Source organism: Globicephala melas, chromosome 2, assembly GCF_963455315.2.
Source record: "Globicephala melas chromosome 2, mGloMel1.2, whole genome shotgun sequence".
In the NCBI taxonomy this organism is placed as follows: Eukaryota; Metazoa; Chordata; class Mammalia; order Artiodactyla; family Delphinidae; genus Globicephala; species Globicephala melas.
Window position 1 is genome coordinate 93140601 of NC_083315.2, and position 20757 is coordinate 93161357.

The 20757-nt window shown below is 37.8% G+C and overlaps 1 protein-coding gene and 2 non-coding genes across 3 annotated transcripts in view; 2 read left to right on the top strand and 1 right to left on the bottom strand.

Annotated features, from left to right (window-relative positions):
• Positions 1 to 8988, bottom strand: part of KNL1 (kinetochore scaffold 1) — a 56684-nt gene extending 47696 nt beyond the window's left edge. Inside the window, exons 1-4 of the mRNA XM_030842954.2 lie at positions 8954 to 8988; positions 7842 to 7881; positions 5819 to 5884; positions 1580 to 1641 (exon numbers count right to left, since the gene is read on the bottom strand). Of these exons, the coding sequence (XP_030698814.2) occupies positions 1580 to 1641; positions 5819 to 5884; positions 7842 to 7881; positions 8954 to 8988 (203 nt within the window). The remainder of the gene's footprint in view (positions 1 to 1579; positions 1642 to 5818; positions 5885 to 7841; positions 7882 to 8953) is intronic.
• A 5508-nt stretch (positions 8989 to 14496) lies between these two features.
• Positions 14497 to 14578, top strand: TRNAS-GCU (transfer RNA serine (anticodon GCU)). The gene has a single exon. It is a non-coding gene; the product is annotated as a tRNA-Ser (tRNA).
• A 2230-nt stretch (positions 14579 to 16808) lies between these two features.
• On the top strand, positions 16809 to 16928 carry LOC115845312 (small nucleolar RNA SNORA26). The gene has a single exon (XR_004036401.1). It is a non-coding gene; the product is annotated as a small nucleolar RNA SNORA26 (small nucleolar RNA).
• The last annotated feature ends 3829 nt before the right edge of the window (positions 16929 to 20757 follow it).

Sequence of the window (20757 nt, forward strand, 5' to 3'; positions counted from 1 at the left end):
ATGGGTAGGGAATGGGGGGAGAAAATGAGAGGAAGAAGTAGGCCAATAACTTCATCCATTATAAATGCCAAAGGATATCATATAATACAATGAAGTTTTATTTGAAGTTTAAGCACATTTAATAGTACAAAAGTATATTATTAAGTAAAATTGGGTTGGGAGAGAGGAAATAGACTAACTTTACCATTGCTCATACACGGTCAAACATTACACAAAGATATACCACAAAAATGAAAACAAAAATATAACAAAGACAGAAATTTTAACATCAGTCTAGGTAGAATTTGGGTCAAAAAGCAATAAACAAAGCAAGGATGAATATTTCATAATGCTAGAAAGTGCAATCCCGAATGAAGATATAACATTGATGACTATGCACCAATAAACATAGAATAAACATTCATAAAGAAGAACTACTGGAAAGAGTAGGATGCACTGTCAGTTACAGACTAATTTACCTCTCTCATAATTCATGCAGATTAAAGTGTCTAAAATTATATAAAATTACAGAAGACCCAAATAACATGCATAAAATGGATATATTTGATATATATCAAATTCTACACCCTAAAATACAAAATGTATCTTCTGTTCAAGTGGATGGATCATTCACAGAAACTGATCATATACAAGACCACACAGAAAATTTCAATAAAAATCAAAATAATACAAATTAGCATTCTCTCACTACAATGTAACTGAAAATTAATGACCACAAGACGTCTTTACCACCTAGATATGAATGTTAAAATTCTCAATTAAACAACTCTTCAATCAATGAGGAAATACAAATATACTGCTCAGCATCAAGAAAATAATCATAAAAACATTACATATAAGAATTACATTAAATTAATAACTTAGGGAGAAGTGATATCTTTATGATGTTAAATCTTTTTATTCAGGAACTTGTCTTCATTTGCACAATTCTTTTTTTTTTTCCTTTTTTTGGCCATGCCACAGGGCATCTGGGATCTTAGTTCCCCGACCAGGGATCGAACTTGTGTCCCCTGCAGTGGAAGTGTGGAGTCCTAACCACTGGACAACCAGGGAAATCCCTGTACAGTTTATATTCTTTTATTATTAAATTTACAGCAACTAAATATAATATAATGGAAAAAGGACATTTACATTCTATCTGGTTATTATTTTTATATAGGAAATACATTAATTTCTAAATATTAATTTTGTATCCTGCTACTTCCTGTTTACAGAGGTATTTCAATTGATATTCTTGGATTTTCCTAATATTCAATTATTTAATCTGCAAAGGTGACAGATTTATCCCCATCTTTCCAATTTTTGTAACTCCATTTTCTTTCTCTAGTTTTTTTTTGTTGGTTAGCACCTCCAATACAATGTTAAATAGCAGCCGTAAGACATAGTTGTTTTGTTCTGGACTGTAAAGGGGATGCTTTCAATGTTTCTCTTTTAAGCATAACAGCCTTTTAAATAACAATTTTCTAAAGCTTCCCTAATTGAAACACAAATTATCCGAATCAGTTAGTACCAACACATTTGGTGTGACACACAAAAAGTATTACCTGTAACATTTTAATTATTTTTCTTTTCAACTTACTTTATAGTATCTGCAAAGCTGACTCGACGAGAGTTTTTCTTATTTCTCAAAGCATTGGATTCCTAAGGACAGAGAATATATGGTATGATTTTTTTTATATGGTATGATTTTTAATAAAACCACTGTGAATTAGGTCTCCAAGATTATGATAGACAGAGACCAGTTCTTATTCTGAATTAATGTGATATCATTAATTTTCATAATTAATCTGATTCTCCAAAAAATTCCAATATAGAAGCGCTTAACATGAATATGATTTTCAATGTGAAAATAAGCACAGTGACAAAAACAACATATTTAAGGAAGGTGATTACTATCCCTTACCTTTTCTCTCTCCTTTAAATGAATGGTTATTTTGCAATTAAGTAGAAGAAAGACTGGGAACAAAACAAGTGATATGTTGCCTATTATGGTAACCTTACTATACTATTTTCAAGATTAAAAATTTTTTTAATTGCGGTAAAATACAATTCACATAAAATTTACCATCTTAACCACTTTTAAGAATTTTAATTTTGGGGGGTGGTGGTGTGATGAATTGGGAGATTAGGATTGACATATATACATTAATATGTATAAAATGGATAACTAGTAAGAACCTGCTGTACAAAAAAATAAAATTAAAAAAATTTTTTTTTAATTTTATTGTGGTAAGAACCCTTAATCTACCCTCTTAACAGATTTTTAAGTGTACGATACAATACTGTTAACTATAGCAGCAATGTTGTACAGCGGATCTCTAGAATTCATTCATTTTGCATAACTGAAACTTTATACCGTTGATTAGCAACTCCCCATTTCCCCCTCCTCTCTGTCCCTGGCAACCACTGTTCTCTTTTCTGCTTCCATGAGTTTGACTATTTTAGACACCTCATATAAGTGGAATCATGTAGTATTTTTCCTTCTGTGACTATTTTACTTAGCATAACATACTGAAGCATCTTAACTGTTTTTTTAAATTAATTTATTTATTTCACTGCGGTGCATGGGCTTCTCATTGCAGTGGCTTCTCTTGTTGCGGAACATGGGCTCTAGACGTGCGGGCTTCAGTAGTTGTGGCTCACGGCCTTAGCTGCTCTGCGGCATGTGAGATCTTCCTGGACCAGCGATCGAACTGGCGTCCCCTGCATTGGCAGGTGGATTCCCAACCACTGCGCCACCAGGGAAGTCCTTAACTGTTTTTAAGTGTACACTTCAGTAGTGTTAAGTACCTCTATATGGTCGTGCAACCAATCTCCAGAAATCTTTTCATCTTGCAAAACTGAAATTGTACATCCATTAAACAACTCCTCCTTTTCCCCGCCAACCTCCCCACAACCACAATTTTACGTTCTGTCTCTATGAATATGACTATTGTAGGTACTTCATGAGTGTAATTTATAAAGTATTTGTCTTTTTGTGACTGGTTTATTTCACTTAACATAATGTCCTCAAGGTTCATCCATGTTGTAGTATATATCAGAATTTCCTTCTTTTTTTTTTTTAACATCTTTATTGGAGTATAATTGCTTTACAATGGAGTGTTAGTTTCTGCTTTACAACAAAGTGAATCAGCTATACATACATATATATCCCCATATCTCCTCCCTCTTGCATCTTCCTTCTTTTTTTAAGGCTGAATAATATTCCATAGACACCACATTTTGTTTATCCATTCATCTATCAAAGGACTCTGGGTTGCTTCCACCTTTTGGCTACTGTGAATATCACTGCTATGAACAGTGGTATACATATCTTCAAGACCCTGCTTTCAATTCTTTTGGGTATACACCCAGAAGTGGAATTGCTGGATCATATGGTAATTCTATTTTAATTTTTGGAGGAACCACTGTTTTTTACAGCAGCTGCAACATTTACATTCCCACTAACAGTGCACAAGGGTTCCAATTACTCCACATCCTAGCCAACATTTTCTATTTTCTGTTTGTTTTCTGTTTTTAATAGTAGTCATCCTAATGGGTATGAGTTGGTATCTTACTGTGGTTTTGATTTGCATTTCCCTAATGATTAGTGATGCTGAGCATCTTTTCATTATAATATACTACTTTTATTTTCCCTCATCTTCCTTAACAACGGCAAACATTTTTACTCACGTAGATACCGAACACAAAAAGCAAAAGACAAAAACAAATGAAATACATAGAGAATTTTAACTGTGCTAATTCTGGATAACTGAGGACAAGTTTTGTTATAACAAAGAATCATCCACTCTGTTAAGATCTTTGGCAGACACTACAGGCAGCTTTGAGCTTAATAATGACAATATTATGGACATAGTAAATACTACTATATTTCTTACTAAAAACCCCTGAAATTTGTGTGGTATATTGGAAAGAGCACTGAGTTAGAAATTAGGAGATTAGAGCTCCAATTTGAAGTTTGCCACTAACTGTGTGGGCTTAGACAAAACATTTAACCTCTCTGGACCTCATATTTCTCATCTATATAATGAAGGAACTAGATTCAAGATTAGTATTGAGGTCCTGTTGTTTTTAAAGCTCTATGAGTCTATGAATCTGTCATTTACTCATTCAAACATTCATTAAATTAAAAAAAACCACACATACCAAATCCCGTGCTGAGTGATGGAAAAAGACTGGTAAAGGAAACAATACAGTCCTTACTCTAATGCGGATTAATGGTGAAACAGATTAAAACAAAAAATCCACAAAAATATAAAATTCAAAGTGTAATGAGTGGTGTGAATAAAAACTATATATAAAAAAATAATTTAGCCTGATAATCATGGAAGATTTCTTTGAGGAAGTACATTTAAGTTGAGACCTGAAGGATTAGTTAGTAGTCAGATGAACAGTTAGGCAGAGGGAAAACATTCTAGGCAGAGCATGTGCAAAGGCCCTGAGGCAGGGAAAGGCTTGATGTATTTGAGAAATAGAAAGATAAGAGAGGCAGAAGTAGTGTAAGCACTCAGAATTATATGGTCTCCAAAACTATATGCATTTCATCCATCAACAAAATGTACTGAAAGTGAACTATATACCAGGCATAATATATTAAAAAACACATAACGAAGTCCTGACTTCAGAGAGTTCTCAATTTAGAATGGACATTAGTAAACAATTACAATAGAAGATGTTAAGGGATGATTTTCTGAGAGAAATGATACCAAAACTGAGTCTTGAAAACAAATAGGAATTACCAGAGAAACAGGACTACAGGGCTTCCCTGGTGGCGCAGTGGTTAAGAATCCGCCTGCCAACGCAGAGGACACAGGTTCGAGCCCTGGTCCAGAAAGATTCCACATGCCACGGAACAACTAAGCCCGTGAGCCACAACTACTGAAGCCCATGTGCCTAGAGCCCATGCTCCACAACAAAAGAAGCCACCGCAATGAGAAGTCTGCACACTGCAACGAGGAGTAGGCCCCGCTCGCCCCAACTAGAGAAAGCCCGTGTGCAGCAACGAAGACCCAACGCAGCCAAAATTAATTAATAAATTTTAAAAATAGAGGACTACAAATATATGATAAACCAAGTATGATAAAATATTAATTATAGAATCTAGGTAATGACTATTAATTATAGAATCTAGGTAATGACTATATGAACATTCACCCTAAAATTCTTTCTACTTTTCAGCGTGTTTGAAAAAAAATTTTTTAATAAAATATTGGCAGATAAACGAAGAATGAGGGACTAGTCATCTAGACAGAGGTAACATCACATGTAAATACCTACAGGCTTGACAGTTCATGTCTGTTTGGGGAATGGTAAACAGTTCTGAATGGTGAGATACATGTATGAGAGTGGCAAGAAAGAAGTCTGGAAAAGCAAATAGGGGTTAAAAATCAAGAGTGCCAGCTTGCTCAAGTGTTTGGATTTTAACCTTAAGGCCATGGGATGCCTACTTGTACACATGCAGTTGAGAATCATTTATGACATTCTCCCTTCATATAGCTAATAAAGTTTCTAACTATTAAAAATATCACTGACAAAAAAATATATATATATATATATCACTGAGGGCTTCCGTGGTGGTGCAGTGGTTGAGAGCCTGCCTACCAATGCAGGGGACATGGGTTCGTGCCCCGGTCTGGGAAGATCCCACATGCTGCGGAGCGGCTGGGCCCGTGAGCCATGGCCGCTGAGCCTGCGCATCCGGAGCCTGTGCTCCGCAATGGGAGAGGCCACAACAGTGAGAGGCCCACGTGCCGCAAAAGAAAAAAAAAAAAAATCACTGAAAATGGTCATCTATAAAGCATTTGTACCAGAGACTTACCTGAACAGTTTCATTCCCATTCCCACCTCTGAGGTCCTGAAGAGGACTCCTTGGGGGTTTCAAAATCTAGAACAGAATTATTCAAGAAAATCTGCATTTCAAAATCTAGAACAGAATTATTCAAGAAAATCTGCAATGTCTATTAATAATCACTTCATTTCAAGTTATACCATGAGCAGAAAGGTAGAGATGCTAAAATTCCTGTAAAAACCTCTAAAACTCCTCAAACTCATATTGCTCAGTGGTATACTTTGTGGCTGCTTTAAATATTCGGCATCTATTCCCTTCTCCTTGCCCACATTCCCCAATTATTTTGCCTACTCTCATCCCATGTGGTCTCAGTAAAGCTCTACTCCAACTCTACGGTTCAACAGGTAGCCCTGGCTGAGAACAATCTGCACATGGTATTCTTTTGTCAATAGTGACTGGTTTGGTAATGAGGACTTGACCCATATCAAGATATGGTCAAGACAATCAAGCCAACAGGATTCAATCCTGAGTATTCTGTTTCCTTTGTGTTTTATCCTGAGGAAATAGACACTATTTTTCATGTAGGACTTGAACCTGGAAGTTGGGAGAGCTAGATGTACTGTAGTAATCACAGAGGGAGAGCCCGTTCTGATAATGGAGATTACCCAGAGAAAGGGATCAGAGTATAAAAAATGAAATCCTAGTACTGGTGATCATGTCCAGTACTTTCACCATAAGCATATTTGCCACAGACATCTTTGCTGCAAACATTTTTGCTGCATAACTAACTGGCCATAAGGCATTTCTGCTATAAAAGATAAAAGAGGGACATTAAAGAGGACATAATGAAACATGAAAAATGAATAAGAAAGTTAAAGACTTTATTGCAAGATATGAAATACTTGAATACATTTAAAATGTGTGTAGATTCATGGCAATACTGAGCAAATAACTGATTTTATTTTGTGGGTTGTACCTAAGCACTTGCCTTCTGTCTTTTGCTCATAGTATTTTATACATTTTTTAGTTTATTGATTCGTTCCCTTCATTTGGCATCGCGCTTTTTCATTTTCATTAAAATTTCTTTCTTCATTAAGACAAATTATCAGTTTCCAAATACTAGGATACATATTTGTAACTGAGCTTTGTATTGCATTATAAAACGCTTCCACACTGTTGTTTGTTCTTGGCATAATGCCATATGTCTGTTGAGAGATGTTCCAAAATTCTGTGGGAGAAATGGGTTCAACTCTGCCTTGGAGACCTTGGCATATCTCAGATTTATGTAATATAAAAATGAGAGTACTGCATCAATGAAGAAATGAAATCAAACTATCAATTAGTTATTTAACCTTTACAGCTAAATTGCACTGCTGCCAATTAGTTATGTGGCAAAAGTGTTTGTGGCAAAGATGCTTACAGTGAAAGTACCCTACAACCTCTGGTGCTACTGTTGGAACACCTGATTGGTTAAATTGTGCCTAACATCATCCCTATCTTTGGATTTTTTCAATTTCATAACCCAATAAATTTTGTGCTTAAATTGGTTTGAGTTGGATTATTGTGTGTCTTGTTACAGCTTTGTACACATTTAAATATATTTTTTAAACAGCTTTATTAAAGTATAATTTACACAGCATAGAATGTATTAAATTACCATGAAACCCATAAAATAGGAATTTTAGTATATTTACAGAATTGTGTAATCAGGTTAAATTTTTTTTTTTTTTTTTTTTTGTGGTATGCGGGCCTCTCACTGTTGTGGCCTCTCCTGTTGCGGAGCGCAGGCTCAGCGGCCATGGCTCACGGGCCCAGCCGCTCCGCGGCATGTGGGATCTTCCCAGACCAGGGCACGAACCTATGCCCCTGCATCGGCAGGTGGACTCTCAACCACTGTGCCACCAGGGAAGCCCAGGTTAAATATTTGAGTCTTTATCCAGAGAGCAATAGAAGCCAGGGGGGTTGGGATGGTGATGTCATTCAAAATTACTGTGGTATGTAGTCATTATTCAATAAAAGGTAACAATTATTAGCTCAAATAGGTGTTTCTTACTGAGGAATGTCGTCTTCTAACAGGTCTCTCTACATTGTCACTGAAAGAGGAAAAAAAATTTACATACATAGCGGTAAAAAACTGAATTTCTAAAACCCATCATTACAACATCCCTTACGTGCTTTTAAATTGGTCATCACTTAACACTTGGCGTCACTTTCACTTAATAAAATTTATATTACAAGACTTAAATTCAGTATTTAGAAAGTCAGTGTTTTAAAATACATATGGTATACCATAAGACTATCTCTTGAAAAACAATCAGTAAAACATAATTTACCATATTGATTTATATAAGCATAATTATAAGATAAATGGACCAAAAGAAAAAAAAAAAAGAAAGGGAATTCTCTGGCGGTCCAGTGGTTAGGACTCAGTGCTTTCACTGCTATAGCCGTGGTTCAATCCCTGGTCAGGGAACTAAGATCCTGCAAGCCGCAGTGCAGCCAAAAAAAAAAAAAAGAGACAAATGGACCATAAATCAAGAGACTCTAGTTCTGGTTTTACTACAGTGTGATTTTTAGAGCAGGTTTTGAATATTCAACTGGCTATGGTAGCCAAACAGACAACTTAGTCTGGTTTCCTTCCTGCCTGGTTTGATCATCACAGCTATTATGTACTCTGCTCAGGTTAGTTGTTGCCAAGCAAGAATATGAGCCCAGTGTTGCACCACTTGACTTTTCAGGAAAAGCTGAAAATCTAATTATTGTATGAAATCTTGAAATTTTGGCAATTAATTCAAAAATTAAAAAACATTGTTTATTGTTTAGACAATTTTTTCTTTGTCATATATATATATGCCTGTAGGCTGCAAACTGCCACTAGTTTGTGATGCCAACTTTAGACAAATCATTTCATTTCTTCAGGCCTCAATTTTCTCATCCTTAAATTGAAGAGATAGGAAGTGGTCTCTAAAGTCCCTCTCAGTTTTGACTCTAGATGAGTTTATATAAAGATATGGCAGGGAGTGCTGTGACTTTGTAACATTTACTTCTTTTCCCTGGAACAGACTGGGAAAACATTTCAGAAGTTATAAACATGTCTTACTAATTGGAAAAGTATCTTTCCCTGATAAAGAGTTGAACATTTTTAGCTGCATTTCCCAAACTTACTTTTCTTCATTAGCCTCTGAAGACATCCCATCCATTTTCGAAGAAAAACTGTTTCTGTAACAAATACACAATATGAGAAAAGGTGAGAAAAAAGGAAGAGAAGTTGTAATCTGTGAAGAGATTAAGAGCAGAGCAGAGTTGTAATTTCAGGATTACTTTCTGTGGGAGAGCCAAAAAAAGTAAAAACTTCACTATGGGGCTATTAAACATGAGAAATTTTGAGGATTTTAAACTATTCTCTAATAATGACCAATCCTAGAAAATTCTCATATTCAAGAGGAAATCAGTGACTAACTCTGATTGGAATGATATGGACTTTAACGGTTCAAATAAAAATTTGTCCTAGTTTATATGAGTTTATGGATTATATAATAATTCAATCTCAAAATATAGTCAATCAGCTATCAAAATACTGATATTTGCATAAAGTGGATTTGCATAACTGCATATTTATCTTATGAAAATTTAACTTTAAGTACTCGAGCAAAAAAAAATTTAAGGCATAAAAATAACATTTTAGGGGCTTCCCTGGTGGTCCAGTGGGTAAGACTCTGCACTCCCAATGCAGGGGGCCCAGGTTTGATCTCTGGTTGGGGAACTAGATCCCTTATCCTTCTGCAACTAAGTCTGCATGCTGCAACAAAGACCCGGGGCAGCCAAAATAAATAAATAAATAAATAATTGGGGGAAAAAACATTTTAAACAGCGTAGTTGATTATGTTTACAATCTCACTCAATGAGTATCTGTCTTGGAAAGAGTGTGCAATAAGAAGCATAACCTGAAGTTTCTTTAACTGGTCTTATCTCCTACCTATCCATACCTATATTTTCACTTTATGCATTTTAACCTTAGAACTTTATCCCTGGGTAAGAAAAAATTCCATTGCAGATTTCAAAAAACAGAATAGCTAGAGATTCTGACTCAACAATATGAGCATTTCTACTAAATACTAAATTAATACCACATACATATGGACTTCCCTGGTGACACAGTGGTTAAGAATCCACCTGCCAAGGCAGGAGACATGGGTTTGAGTCCTGGTCCGGGAAGATCCCACATGCCACAGAGCAACTAAGTGTGCGCCACAACTACTGAGCCTGCACTCTAGAGCCCGCAAGCCACAATTACTGAGCCCACGTGCCACAACTACTGGAGCCCACGCGCCTAGAGCCCGTGCTCCGCAACAAGAGAATCTACTGCAATGTGAAGCCGGCGCACCGCAACAAAGACCCAAGGCAGCCAAAAATAAATAATAGATGGATAGATAGATAAAAAGACTAAAATACTTACTTAGAAAAAAATAAAATACCACATACACAAACTGTCAGAATCAATGTTCTTACACTTTTAGCAATAAGTAAAAAACCAAAACAACAAAAAAACAGGTACTTAAAAGATACCTTATTTTACATGCTTTCATCATATATAACAAGTCAAATTAAAGAATACTTCATAATGAACTTGAACCTGAAGTAAAAGTCTGCTTACTTTTCAGTACTGATTTATTTAATTAGCTGTTAATATAGATATAAGGTGATGGGTATCTTCTAGGATTTGATCTCTGACCCTCTCCTTTTGTCCTCCATCACTTTCTCAGTCTGTTTATCCATTCTTCTGGTTTCACTTATCTCCTGTTCACAGATAACACCTATATCTACTTAAAATAATATTTTTATTTTTTATTTAATTTATTTATTTTTTTGCGGTACACAGGCCTCTCACTGCTGTGGCCTCTCCCGTTGCGGAGCACAGGCTCCGGATGCAGGTGGAGGTGGTTGCGGGTAAGAGAGTTTTTTTTTTTGGTTGCTTTGGGTCTTCACTGCTGCTCATGGGCTTTCTCTAGTTGTGGCGAACGGGAGCTACTCTTTGTTGCAGTGTGTGGACTTCTCATTGCGGTGGCTTCTCTTGTTGCGGAGCACGGGCTCTAGGTGTGCGGGCTTCAGCAGTTGCAGCATGCAGGCTCTAGGGTGCACAGGCTTTAGTAGTTGTGGTACTCGGGCTCAGTAGTTGTGGCTCGAGGGCTCTAGAGCGCAGGCTCATTAGTTGTGGCACACGGGCTTAGTTGCTCCGCAGCATATGTGATCTTCCCGGACCAGGGCTCAAACCCTTGTCCACTGCATTGGCAGGTGGATTCTTAACCACTGTGCCACCAGGGAAGTCCCAAGAGAGCTTTCTTTCGATACAAAATAACTAACTTAAAGTAGTGAAGGTGGGTGCTTTTGGGAAAGAGGACAGTATGTAATAGCTTAAATTTTTAAATTAAAAATATTATTTTGGGGGCTTCATGATCTATGTCTTGCATTTTTTTCTTCTTTTGGAAATATTTTCAAATTCAGTGATATATTAAAAATTCACAGATTAAAAATAGTAAATACGGGCTTCCCTGGTGGCGCAGTGGTTGAGAGTCCGCCTGCCGATGCAGGGAATGCAGGTTCGTGCCCCGGTCCGGGAAGATCCCACATGCCGCGGAGCGGCTAGGCCCGTAAGCCATGGCCGCTGAGCCTGCGCGTCCGGAGCCTGTGCTCCGCAACGGGAGAGGCCACAACAGTGAGAGGCCCGCGTACCGCAAAAAAAAAAAAAAGTAAATACTATCAAATCAGGATCACCTAAACATCTTCATTGTTTCAAACAGTCATCGTGCATCATTCTTGTTTAGCCTGCAGACCAGCTGACACTTGATTAAGTAATAAGATTCAAAGCTTATTGATGTCCTCTTTTAAAAATATTCTATTCAGTACATATCTGTAAGTTCCACCTCCAACAGAAACAGGAGATTCCAGGTTCTCACATTAAGCTTCACGTGTAAAATGCTATTATGGTTGAACTTTTGATCACTGTCACATTAATTGATTACTGATTGGTTCCAGAACTGTGCACTTGGCACATAGGTAGGGGTGCTACAGCTTACTCACAAAGGTGTTCTGGGATATTTTGAACTTTTGAGAGAAACAACAATTCTCAACATCTATACATCACTGCTAGCTCAAAATAGTACCCATTCACATTACATTAGTTTTGATAACATATTATTGCAAAGCTGGATTTTTGGCAGTTCCTGTGATATAAAGCAAGTACTTTTGATCAATGTGGTACTGGAAATGAGGGTGGCAGTATCCAATCTGATTCCAAAATCTAAAAGGTGTGCAATATTCAACAGGCACACATATCCAATTAGTAAATAATTGTAAGTATTGATGAATAAAATTAAAATATTATCTTTTACTTCAATTTATGTATATTATTTTTTTCAAATGGCTACTAAGCAGGTAGAATCACTTAACAACTTCTAAAACTGTTTGGACCTAAGCACTTAATAAATATTGATAGAACTGTTAGATATTTCTTTTGTCCTAGGGGCATAATGAGCCAAGAAAATTTGGGAAGTACTAGTCTAAATAATCCAGAGGTCCACAAACTACAGCTGCTGGGCCACATGGGCCTTTAACAGTAGTTTTTTACATTTTAAATCAGTTACAGAGAACAAAAAAAAAAGCATAGAAAGAAGAAATGTGACAGAGATCATGTAGACCATGGAGCCTGCAAAACCTGAAAATCTACTATCTAGCTATTTGTCCACTCTTTCATTTACTTCACCACTATCTAGAATTAATATATTTCATAGTGTCCAATGATATAGATTCTAGATCTGTGCTGTCCAATACAGAACAGGTCTAGAGTCTATATCATTTAAATTAATTAAAATTTAAATTAATTAAAATGAAATAAATTTACAATATAGTTCTTGTTACAATAGACACATTGCAGGTGTTCATCACATGGGACTAATGAGTACCGTGTTAGTGCAGAAATAAAACATTACCATTAACAATGAAAGTTTTATTGGACAGCACTGTCCTACTAACAATAGCTAGAGTGTCTTCTACCATCTCTTACTTAGCATCAAACACATCATTAATACTACCACTCCAAATATTTTTACTCAGTTTACATCTATTTGTCAATCTTGTAAACATTCCTAGCCATTCACATAGTCAAAAAGAATTATACTGCTTTGAACCCAAACTTTAATTAGCAAAATCTTACATTAACTCCTCATCTCTATAAATCATTCTTCCCTTCAAGTTCCACCTCAAATACCACTTTCTCCAAGAAGCCTCCTTTAGTCTCCATTGCCAAAAAGCATCAGATAAGCTTTTCTGTGCTCCCATATTCCTTCAGAATGTCCTACAATCCTTTACATTGTCCTGTTTTATAGTTATCTGTGTATATTAATTCTTTCCCGTTCTGGACTGTAAACTCTAGATGAGGGACTCAATCATCCGCTCCCAGCCCTGGCACAAGACAACAAAGAACCCAATACAAATCTGAGGAATTCGACTTATTCAATTCAACCGAAAACTTCAATCTTAATACCTAGAGTAAGTTCTGCTTTGGTCTTTTCTGTCATCTCTCTATGAACCTATCTTCAAAATTCCAATCGGCAATGTATTTTTTTTAGAACTTTTTCTTAAACTCCAGTATTGAGATAAACAGCAAGAAAAGACTCCTTAACTCTGGTCTAATAATGGACAGAGGAAGACTTTTTAAAAACTTATTTGTGGTGTACTAATATTGGCTTTATTTGTCTATGTTATTACATCCGCCGGAAACCCAAAATCTGCTCAGTGCTGCTAGCACTCGATCAGACATTGTAAATAAACCATAAGCCGAGAGTTTAAAATCACTTATTGCTGTCACTTCATTTATAGCTAAGAAAAGATTGAGTAAGAAGTGCGAACGGACGCGAGTTCCCCAAGGAAAAGAAACTGGGGTGCGAGGAAGAGTACCGGAACCCTGACAGAAGATGGCGGGCGGGGCGCCGCGGGCCGGGTCCCCCTCGCCGTGGGGCCCAGGTGTGGACGGAGACTGCTAGGGAGGAGGGAGGCGGCACATGTGCAGGCCGAGGTGAGGAAAAAAAGAGACCCGCACCCGCGGAGAAGCGTCAGTACCTGAGCCCAGCGAGTTCCGAGGCAGTTTGGCTGTAGGAATGTCCCCCACCTCCCACCGCGGGGCCTTCAGACCGCTCAGACAAAACCTAAATCCCTCCGCGCGAAGCCCAGGCCGAAAGTTACCCGCCGCGGCCCAACTGCTTGAGAAATTCTCCTCGGACTTGTTTGGCGTCCGCACGCTTCTCAGAGAGGCACCTCACCGCCACCCCTCGACGTCACCTCACAACACCCAGACGGCCTCAGTGAAGCATTCAAATCTAACCGCCCTGTTGGAGCGCATGCGCAAAACCGCTCAACGCGTCGGCCCCGCCCCTTAGGCTCCAGAGCCTTCCTAAGACTCCTTTAATCAAACTTCCTTTGCAACCTGTATGCCGATTTTATTTCTTTCAAGGTTATCTCATTTTCTACCGAATTTTCCTTTGTCCATTCCCATTGCAGATCCCCCACAGTATGGGAGCGGCCATCTTCTTTTGATTTCTTGCTATCAAAAGGATAGGAGCTTTGCTTCCGTACAAAATGGCGGCTTCTATCACATTGCGTCACATCCCCCTAGTTTTACTCCCTATAGCTAGCAGGAAACAGGAGGGCTCGGGGACGAGGTGGCCGAGTGGTTAAGGCGATGGACTGCTAATCCATTGTGCTCTGCACGCGTGGGTTCGAATCCCATCCTCGTCGAGGAATTGTTTTTGCCTCTGATTTGAACAGACAAACGTAAATTTGCTTGCGGAATGAAAACAGTTGAATATTTGTTCCAGGTATGATTTACTAGTCAATTTACTCTAGCACAATTAACCTCCTGTTTGAATCTTTGAAAGAAGGGCTCGGCAGCATTGTGACCTCGCAGATAAAGAAAAAGTTGGGAAAGAGACATTTCCTGGGATTCGGAGTTTAATTATAAAATGGATTTAATGTCTTTTTAATGAAGTTAACAATAGTGCATAGAATTCCACGATTATTACTGTTCCCATATGTTCCAGTTGTGGTCTGGTCAACATTAATTAACCCAGCTCCTGATTGAGGAACTTCAATTACTGTGGATTCTTACCCCAGGGTTTTCACTTCAAAAGCTACCGCGAGACAGTGTTGAGGATTCTCTTCCAGCCCCCAGCAGGCTGCAGGTGTTCAAGAAAAGTATTCGACATTAAAAAGATGTTGACAACACGTGGAAACTTGGTAGTATCTAGAAGCCAGAGACTGAATGTCTACCTTCCCAAAGGAGGTCTTAATTCCTCTCTTGGATTTAAGCAAAGAGGGAAAAACAGGGAGTAGAAAAAGAATAGATTCCCCTCTTGAAAGGTCATCGGGCAGATTCATTCAACTCACATTTAACAACCTTCATTTATCCAGTATTTATCTGCAGGCAACACAATGAATTATAGCACTTTAATTAACCATAACCCTGTGATCACGATAAAAATTTTTATTACTCCATTTTATAAATGAGGACACTGAAAGATAAGCTTGCCTAAGGTTATACAGCTTCTGTAATTGCAGAAAAGGCATTGTAACCCAAGTCTGTCGAACTCTGGTGGCTCTTAACATCATCCTATGTGGTGCGGGAAATTAGTAAAAAGTGCTCATCAATCCCTTGCGGTGATGGTTTACACATTCTCTCTGCAGTGTACGGTATCCCAGAACCTGGCACCGGGCAGGTGTCTTCAGCAAAGTTCTTAGCCCTCAGGGTGGAATTCAGGCTCCAGTGGCTCCTCCTTGTCAATTCAAATCCCTTGGGAATGTTGATACCTGCCTGGGCTGAGGACTGAGGGTCACCCCAGTACCTGCCTTCAGCCTTGCTCTGTAATCCATTCACCACTCTGCTGCTAGGAGGTGTTTCTACCCGGATTCTACACACTCCCAAGGGGTCCATGGATAGAATTCAATTGGTTACTTCGTTGGGGAAAAAACTGCAGCTTTATTTTCATTCATCTCTAATTGAAAGCACTTCCTTCAATAAAGATAAGCAGCAAACTACAGTAATATTAACCTTACCCGTGATTTTTGTCACCAATAGAAATAACAGATAATGTTATATCACATTACTGTTACTGCTTTATGCTCATTACTACTACTTCAAGATAATGGTAGTTGTTGGACCGGCCATTAGATCTTGTAAATTTATGCATTCATAAGAAAGTACATGCATTATACTATTAGATCACAGATTTTTTTAATTTTAAAATTTATTTTATTAAAGTATAGTTGATTTACAATGTTGTGTTAATTTCTGCTGTAAAGTGATTCAGTTATATGTATATATACATTCTTTTTCATATTCTTTTCCATCATGGTTTATCAGAGGATATTGAATATAGTTCCCTGTGCTATACAGTAGGACCTTGTTTATCCATTCTATATATAATAGTTTGCATCTGCTAATCCCAACCTCCCAATCCATCCCTCCCCACCCCTCTTCCCCCTTAGCAACCACAACTCTATTCTCTATGTCTGTGAGTCTGTTTCTGTTTCGTAGATAAGTTCATTCGTGTCATAGATTCCACATATATGTTACATTAGATTCCACATGTAAGTGATATCATATGGTATTTGTCTTTCTGTTTCTGCTTCACTTGGTATTATATCACAGATTTCTGAACTATTTTGATAGCTGTATTCCAACTTAACTGGTTGACTGTCTATTACAACAAACTTAATTTTATGCATTTAAAAACAATATTCTGAGAAGGGACCCATAGGCTTTACCAGACTACCAAAGATCTATGTCACAAAAAAGGTTAAGAGCCCCTGAGAGATTTTTCTGAAGTGCCCTCAAGACATTGATCTTAACCTTCCTCTCAACTAGGCCTTGCTCTCTCTGGACAAAGCTCATGCTTACAGTAAGTCTTGCTATGACAGTCCAAGTTTTTGCATTTCTTTGATCTCTTCATGTATAAGAACTGTGCTTATTTTACCTGTTTCTGAGAGAATCAAAAGGATTCAGGCTAACACAGAAGGGTAAAGTAAGTCTCTTTAAAACCCAGAGAAAAGATTGTAAAACTCCTCTTGAATTCTGTCTGGAGTCACAGCTGGGGAAAAAAAAGGATTAACAACATGCCAGTTTATTTAAAAGCCTGAGGCCAGGGGTGTGGGGACTTGGGTTAGTAGTAATGGAGAAAAATTTATCAATGTAATGAAGGCAGGCAGTAAAGTGTTAGAGGCGCCATCTACTGGAGAAGCTGCAACGGAAGACTTGGACAAGATAGTTCTGCCTGAATGGCTCATACGTTTTGAAATATCCCCATTACTCCCCCAAATTTGTCAACAAACCACAGCTCAAGGAAATCATTCTCCATCAACACCAGGGTTCTTCACAAGTCCTATCCTGAACTATTGCAGGACCTCTCACCTCTGGAAGACCAGGAGAAAAAGAACCATTGCACAGCCAGATGCATTACCAAGATATTCCAGCTCTCCTGTTACTTCGGTGCCAGGGAATGGATCTTCATTCTCTGAGTCCAGCTTCAAGAAGACCCATTCTCTCTGGAGAATGAGGTGCTCTGGGAAGAACTGTCCAGTGTTTACTTGGTGATGGTCTGCTGCCTGGGCAGATCCTTATGTGTCAGCAGCCCTCATAGACAAATCTCTGAAGGAAGAAGTGAAATCCAGGATTTTTTTTTTTTTTGGTGTGCCTCCAGTTTGTTTCTTAACTCTTACAAGAGAAACTCAGACCCAGGGCTGCAAGACTTAACAAAGATTGGTTTTGAGAGGCAGGCAATATCAGAAGTGAATTCATTCTGTTCCTTACCATTTGGAAGTACGGTCCCACTGAGAATCATCTCTGGGAAGACAGTTGTGACAAGACCTGGAGAAGTTCAAGAATGAATCCAGGCATTCTTCTCTGAGTCTGCAACATCAACTCAAAACTTATTTTTTCCTCAAATTATTCCCTCAGCTGCATGCTATCATATGAAAACATCCATGTTGCCATAACAACTTCTGGGAATGCCTACTAAGCTGAAAACTAAACAATATTTTCATATTGAAGATCGATAGAGCAAAAATTTAAATCTAGTTTATAGTAAACTTCTTCAGGAAGAGAAAGTGAATAAATGCCAATAGACTAGGGGAAAGGGGGAATAACACTTGCTTATATCCCATGCTTTGTATCTTCTGCAAAGATAGCTATGGATAGATAGCAAGCAAGAACCAGTTACATACACCTTTCCTTCTCATCACAGTGAGGATGAGCAATGCCCCAGATTTCAAATTTCAAATATTCATTTGAAATCTCCAGAATGAAGTGAAACTGGGTCAAACCCAACTTCAGTAGGTGAAATTAATGGATGAAGGACGTGAGGACGTGACTGATGATTCCATGGAGTTAGAAGCAATAATTCCTTTTCTGATTTTGGTACTATGGAGTAGTAAGTTTTTCATATTTCTCTTTGGGCTAAATAAAAGGTCATTGACTCTAAGCACTTTTTTCCCCTCTGGCTTTCTCAAAGATTCTGACTTTCTTAAGTATTTTTACCTGAATCTTTTAATTTACATTTATCAATTCTAGATCAGATGCCTTCAGTTAATGCTTAGAAAGTTACGACGGACAAATGAAGGCTATATTTGTTCTGAATTATGACAGCATACTGAGTGATAACAACAGACCAGTAGCAATTCCAAGTCATCTCAATGATCAACTTTCTGTTGATAGCTAATACAGATATAGATTTTAAATTCTGATTTTTAAATACTTGAATAATATAGAAACTTGACACCTAAAATAAAATTTTGCTTTCAGAAAACTGAAATAGCTCCTTGACAGTAGTTTCTATGTACTCACTACAAGGATCACTTAAAATCAACTCTCCTTTCAATGACTGTCAGTAATCATTTTTGTGGTATAACCCAGCAAGTAACAGAGGCAACCTTTATTTTAGCCCATGATGTAGGACTTAGTTTTATTTTTCTTTTGGCTTAAACAACAGAAATTATCTCATAGCTCTGAGGACTGGAAGTCTGAGATCAAGGTGTCAATAGGGTTGGTTCCATCTGAGGGCTGTGAGAGTGAATCTGTTCCACATCTCTTTTCTAGCTTCTGGTGATTTTCTGGCAATTTTTAACATTCCTTTGCTTGTAAAATTCTTAATCCTTATAATTTTGCCTCAATTCTCATTCTGGACAATTTAGCATTTAGGATGAAACATAAAGCTATTCTTCCTCCATTTCAAATGTTGGAAAGTTTACAAGAAAAAGGAACCAGAAAATTGTATCATTTATTGTTTACCTGAATTAATGAAGTATTTTCAAGAATTTTGTGTCTAGATGTCACATTAATAAAGTGTTAGGAAATGCAATGCACAGAGCTCTCTTTGTGTCTGAAAGTATGCCAAATCTAGAATATCAAAACTCTAAACTGCTTTTAGATCTCTCAGCTCTGTTATGATGAAGAAGCATTATTTGAATCTGCTAAGGCATATTAAAGTGGTCAGTCACTTTTGCAAATTATTATATATTGCTTATCATTACTGTCTCCAAAATTCCAGACATATGGTGCTCTTTTTCCATCGCTGGTGAAAGCGACCCATGGCCGAGGCACTTGGGAGTGGTACCCACCAGCTGCATGGAGGTCAAATAGACCTTGGGAGTTGTGCAGTGGGTGACCAGGAGAATCACTATTTCAGAGATAACCAAAGGTTAAAAAAAGAAAGAGAGAGATCTTTTAACGATTAAAAAAATTTTTTTTACCTTGAAAGGTATTATACATACAAGGATATAATACATACATGTAATATATTGTGTATGTATAGTTTAAAAGCATAAAACCAGTACAATTTATATACAACCCAGCTAAAGAAATGGAATATTACTAGGACCTTTGAAGCTTCCTGTGTGCCCCTCCCTGCTCGCATCCTCCCACCAAAGAGAAAACTACTTCACTGAATATTGTGTTATTCATCCTTTTACTTTTCTTTACCAAATATACATATATACATATACATACATACATATATATAACATTTTAGGAATATATATTTGTCTTGTCTGTTTTTGAATTTTATATAAATGGAATCATTCCTCTGTGACTTCTTTCACTCAACACTGTTTTATCCATATAATTCATTCATTTTTACTGCTGCTTATTATACAATTATCTGAATATATAATTATCTATTGTCTTATGGACAGATACTTCAGTTGTCTCCAGTTTTTTGCTATTATAAGAATGCTGCTATATATATAAATATAAATATATACATAAAACCCTCATTTTAAACCTGAGGAAAGTGAACCACAGAGAAATTGGTAACCTGCTCAAAGCTATGATAAGTGGAAGGGCCAGGATTTGAACAGGCAGCCTGGCCCCAGAGCTTGTGCTCCTGTTCACGTGCTAGGCTGCTCAGCAGTGAGCTGCAAAGGATATTATTTCTAAAGTAAGTGATAGTGAAGGGGGGAGGGTACTTCTGACCTTTAAAGTCCCATTCATAGAATATCATATCTGACTGTGAAACTGCATACAGTATATCACAACCAAGTCATTCTTTGCTTTGCTAACAGAAAGAATTTCTGGCAAAGGAAGGAAGGGAGGGAGGGAGGAAGTGAAAAAGATGAAGAAGGAAAGAAGGAAGGAAGGGAAGGGGAGGAAAGAAAGGGGAAAGAATTTCAACAAAAATACAGGTAAGAAGAGCAACAAAATATCTGCTGACCTGGGGCTTCCCTGGTGGCGCAGTGGTTAAGAATCCGCCTGCCAATGCAGGTCACACGGGCTCAAGCCTTGGCCCGGGAAGATCCCACGTGCCGCTGAGCAACTAAGCCCGTGCGCCACAACTACTGAGCCTGCGTGCCTAGAGCCCGTGCTCCACCACAAGAGAAGCCACCGCACTGAGAAGCCCGCGCACCACAACAAAGAGTAGCCCCCGCTC